The 5,047-nt window shown below is 42.9% G+C and overlaps 1 protein-coding gene across 1 annotated transcript; it reads right to left on the bottom strand.

Annotated features, from left to right (window-relative positions):
* Positions 1-2,726: 2,726 nt before the first annotated feature.
* LOC109914104 (probable G-protein coupled receptor 139) lies at positions 2,727-3,740 on the bottom strand. The gene has a single exon (XM_020513677.1). The coding sequence runs from the start codon at positions 3,738-3,740 to the stop codon at positions 2,727-2,729; it is 1,014 nt and encodes a 337-aa protein (XP_020369266.1).
* Between the last annotated feature and the right edge of the window lie 1,307 nt (positions 3,741-5,047).

Below are 5,047 nucleotides of genomic sequence, written 5' to 3'. Positions count from 1 at the left end.
GATGGATGTTTGTAGCTATGGTGCCAATAAACCTGGCTGCTTTGTCCTGGATGATGTCAAGCTTCTTGTGGGCTGTGAGAGTTGTACTCATCCATGCATGTGGGGAGTATTACATCACACTCCAAAGCTCGAGTTGAGTTACTCATCACAGAATTCCTCATTTTTGATGTGTTGTTGTAGGCATAGTATTTATACTGTCAATGTTAACACACAGAACTTTGATGGTAGGGTAATTTTTAATGGCAATAATTTTGATCATCTAGAGTCAGATAATCATAGATATCTAGAGCACAAAGATCCTTTGACCTATCATGTCTGCGTTAGTCAAAAACAATCACCTAACTAATCTAACCCCATTTTCCAGCGCTTGTTCCATAAGCCTGAGCATTACAAGTGTGCATCTAAATACTTCTTAAATATTATGAAGGTTTCTGCTTGTTTCACTCTTACAGATAGTGAGTTCCAGATTCCTACTACCTTCTGCATGTAAATGTTTTTCCTTCCACCTTCTCTAAACTTTCTTCCCCTGACCGTAAGTCTCTGTAAACTGGTCATTGATCCTTCCATCAGATGGAAAGTTTCTTCCTGTCTAGTTTATGGATACCCCTCATAATTTCACAAATCTCAATCATGTCCCCACTTGTCTTCTTGAGCCGCTGCAGTCCATATGCTATGAGTAGATCAAAAATACCATTAGGGAGGGAATTCCAGGACTTTAACCTAGCGACACAGAAGGAGTGGCTTTATGTTTCAAATCAGGATGGTGTGTGGCTTTCAGGGACTCATCAGGTAGTAATGTTCCCAATGACCTGCTAACTTTGCCCTAAGTGATAGTGGTCATGGATTCTTCTCCAAGGATAACAACTGCACTCTGTCCAATAGGGGTATGATTATTTTCTACTTGTTGTAGATTGCAATTGGCTGATGTGCGTGTGTCCAGAATCTCCTTGCCACTAATTATCCACAGTCTCGTTGTATTCCAGATCTCGCTATATATTGACATGGACTGTTTCAGTATCCAACGTGTCACCAATGTTGCTGAACATTGTGCAATCATCAAAAAACATCTCAATCTGTGGCCTTACATTGGATAAGTGGCAAATAGTGAGGATGACATCAATCGCCTGAAAATGTACATAGAAGACCAAGCATGCAGTAGCTGACACTTACCACAGATAAATATGAAGTGATGCATTTTGGATTAATTAATAAGAATAGGGATGAATAAGTCATTGCAAAATTCCAAGGGTTGTGTAGGAACGGGGTTGGAGAAGGGGGTTGCTTGGAGTGCATAATTATCAAATTTTGAAGGAAGCAAACCACTTTATGCGAAGTATACGAGATCCCCTGTTCGTGCATTGCATCCAGATCGGATCGTCACATTTAGTAAACATTTGAACGTCCATAATAACAGAAAATATTTCGCAAAAGGACCTGCTGATGCAGGGTTTTGGCTACAAAACCGAATTGGAAATGCTGTGTCTTGTTTCTATGATGTACTTGAGATTGTAGAGAAATGCAATTCAGGTATGTGCAATAATGACAGACAATAACACAATATTCATACTTGCTGATTGTACAAAGGACATGGAACATGAGTAGATTAAAAAAAATGAGGGAATGGATTCAGGGGAATGTAAGAATGCAATGTGTGGTACTTGCATGAAGTACAAGAGGTTGAACAACAGTTCAAGAACAGTACAGATTGGATTGTTTAAATGACCTTTTTGCAATGCTATAGTTGGCCAATTTACCCTGGTTGAGGAAGCACGACTGTGCATTAACTTCAGTTAATGACCACAGGAATTAACTCCATCATAACATGCTACTACATTATGTGTAGCAGAATCCAAAGTGAAAACTTACAATTATTTGAACTTCTACTTTAAAAATCAAAGTTTCTTTCGCCTGTCCCACCTTAAATTCAATGAAATCACGACGACCTGCAAACAACCACTGTGTGATATTGACAGAGAAAAGTACTGACGAATGCTGATGCAGAAAATTGTCTCTCACTCTAGCAGCTATCAAGGTCTTCATAAATGTTTAGCATCATTTCCTTGCATTCTGGACTCATTACCAATATTGATGAAGCCCTCGATCACATTTGTCTTGTTCATATTTTTTCCAACATTCCTCGAAGTTCTGCTTTTCAGATCAAAGGTTTAAGTGTCGAAGTAGCTTAGATAAAATAATATAGACAAGACCTTGTGGTGCAGGAGAGTCACACCATCTCTGGACAGCAAATACCGCTTTAATTCATAGCCTGGAACGTTGGCTAGGAAAAGTGTATTTCTAACGCGGTTCAAAACAGACCGAAACACAGTCCTGGTATTTTTCTCTCACTTCCCAACTATTTTTTTTTCCCTCGATGGAAAAGCGTTCGTCTGAATACCCTCGAATATTAAACTACACGCTCGTGAACACAAATTAAACTTATTTCTTAAAAGAATGCTTCAAATACTTTTTTTTAAATAATTCAATGCATATTACTTTGGTCTCTGATAAATGACGTTGAATAATTCTAGATTGTCAGCTACCTTGCTCTTTCACAGCTATTTTGTTTTTAATGGTATATGGTCCATATGGTGTCACACCGGAAAGGATTCCGGGCAGACCCGATCGAGCTCATGATCGAAACGTTTCAGTAAACATATCTAGTCAATGACCCTGCAGTGTCATTGTTTGTTTACTAGATTTTATTAATGGGACTTAGAAAATTTGTTTCACATTGACTCCTGTCTATTTACCGCCGCCACAAGCCTACTAAGTGTATTAGCACAATATTTCATCGCTTTCCTCAGCTCCTCCCTGTACCTTGCCTGTGTAAGAGCGTACATGCAGGTGCTTGAACTGCAGTTCAGAACCCTGAGCATGCGCGAGCATTCATTGACAATCGCAAATGTGTCATTAAAGTCCCGGTAAAAGTAGGTGTTCGTGATTCGCGAAAACAGAAAGAGACCAACTGTGGCCATCCAAAGGGAGATGAAACTTGCTGAGGCAACAAAAAGTAACATCAATGCTCTCCTCCGACTTTGCATCTCAGGGTCTTCCACTTCTCCTCCACTTCCCCGAAATCCCCGCCTGATCTGACTAGCCACCAGTACGTGTCTAATTGTCAGGAGGTTGAGCAGAGCCACGCAGACGTAGGGAACCAAGGGAGTTAAAATAGTGTGGAGCCAATAGAAGGCTCTCCAAGCCGGAGATGTGTAAATGTTGGGATTTGTCTTACAGCCAAACTGCATGTTGTTTTGCTCATGGTGGGGTAGAATTGCAAAATAATAGGGAAGGTTCCTGGAGTAGGTCAGCAGGTAAACTATCGTAATTATCAACGCTGCGCACTTCGGAGAGCAGTATGTCCTTCTGAATCGCTGGAAGCAGATGATGACAAATCGGTCGAAGGTGAAGGACACTGTTAGCCACACGGAGCAGTCAATCACAGCCGCGATCATTATCGAGATCAGACGGCACACGAAGGTGTACAGGTAAAAGACGTGCTGGAAACGGGGGAGGATGATGCGGTAGACCAGAACGTAGAATATAAGGACCAGCAGATCAGCCATGGACATGGACATGAGGTAAATTCTAGTACTCTGAGACAGACCGCAGCCTCTCAGCTGGAGCGTCAGAAATGTGGCCACGTTCGCTAGAGGGAAGAGAAGGTAAAGAAGATTAGAAATAAGAATCACGGGTGCTGTGCTAACATCAAAGTCTGTTAGATCGCTCAATGCATCACACATTCCTTCTACTTGCAACTCCTCACATAACTGTGACTTTCCAATTCTCCATCACAGTCCAACATTGAGACCTAGCCCTCAGCTGCCGGGAATCTAAGATCCTGGATTGACGGAAACGTAAAAAACATCGATTCATAGAATCCCTACAGTGTCGAAGCAGGCCATTCAACCCATCGATTCCAGGTCGACTCTCCCAAGAACATCCCGTCTAGACCCACACCCACGAACCTACCCTTGGAACCCTGCATTTCCAATGGCTAATCCACCTAGCCCGCATATTGCTGGACTTTGTAGGCAATTTAACATGGCATACCCACCTAGGCCGCAGATCTTTGGATTGTGGGACCAACAGTTGACAATTCCGCACTGCATGTAGGTTCTTCTAGATTTCTATGAGATTCACAACCTCCCCCTCCACCATTCTTCTAAACTGCAGTAAATATAGTCCTAACCAACTAAGTTTACACCATCCCAGCAATCAGACTGATAAACATTCGTTGCACTATCGCCATAGCCAAGACATCCTTCCCTGACTAGGAAATCAAAATTGCACCTTATACTGCAAGCATGGAATCACCAAGACCTTGGACAATTGCAGCAAACATACCTGTCACTGTACTCGAGTCCCTTGTTATAAAGACCAGTATCCTTGCCTACTTAACTGCCGGCTGCATCTACGTGTTCATTTTCAGCGGCTGGTTTACAAGGGCACCCAGGTCTGTTTGCACTTCCCCTTCTCTCAATCTATCACAATGCAGACAATAATTTGCTTTCCTGTTGTTGATGTCAAAACAGACAACGTCACATATATCCACACTATACTTCACCCGACACGCATTTACCAATTTAAGTATCTTGTCAAAATCACACTGAAGCATCATTGCATCCTGTTTACAGTTCACCTTCCCATCCAGCGTTGTATCGTCTGCAAACTTGGAGATGTTACAGAGATAGTAGGAACTGCAGATGCTGGAGAATCCGAGACAACAAGGTGCAGGGCTGGATGAACACAGCAGGCCAAGCAGCATCATAGGAGCAGAGAGGCTGACGTTTCGGGCCTAGACCCTTCATCAGAAAAGGGGGAGGGGAAGGGGGTTTTGAAATAAATAGGGAGAGAGTGGGAGGCGGATAGAAGAGGGATAGAGGAGAGGATAGGTGGAGAGGAAACAAACAGGTCGAAGAGGCGGGGATGGGGCCAGGAAAGGTGAGTGTAGGTAGGGAGTTAGGAAGGGGATAGGTCAGTCCAGGGAGGACGGACAGGTCAAGGGGGCGGGATGAGGTTGGTCGGTAGGAGATGGAGGTGCGGCTTG

The sequence above is a fragment of the Rhincodon typus genome, chromosome 35 (genome assembly GCF_021869965.1).
Source record: "Rhincodon typus isolate 14 chromosome 35, sRhiTyp1.1, whole genome shotgun sequence".
Lineage (NCBI taxonomy): Eukaryota > Metazoa > Chordata > Chondrichthyes > Orectolobiformes > Rhincodontidae > Rhincodon > Rhincodon typus.
Note: the sequence above shows the minus strand (reverse complement) of the source record. Positions and strands in the feature narration are given on the sequence as shown.

What these genes read in the sequence shown, in the direction of transcription:
- LOC109914104 (XM_020513677.1), bottom strand. Translation starts at nt 3,740, where the DNA reads ATGTGTGATGCATTGAGCGATCTAACAGACTTTGATGTTAGCACAGCA.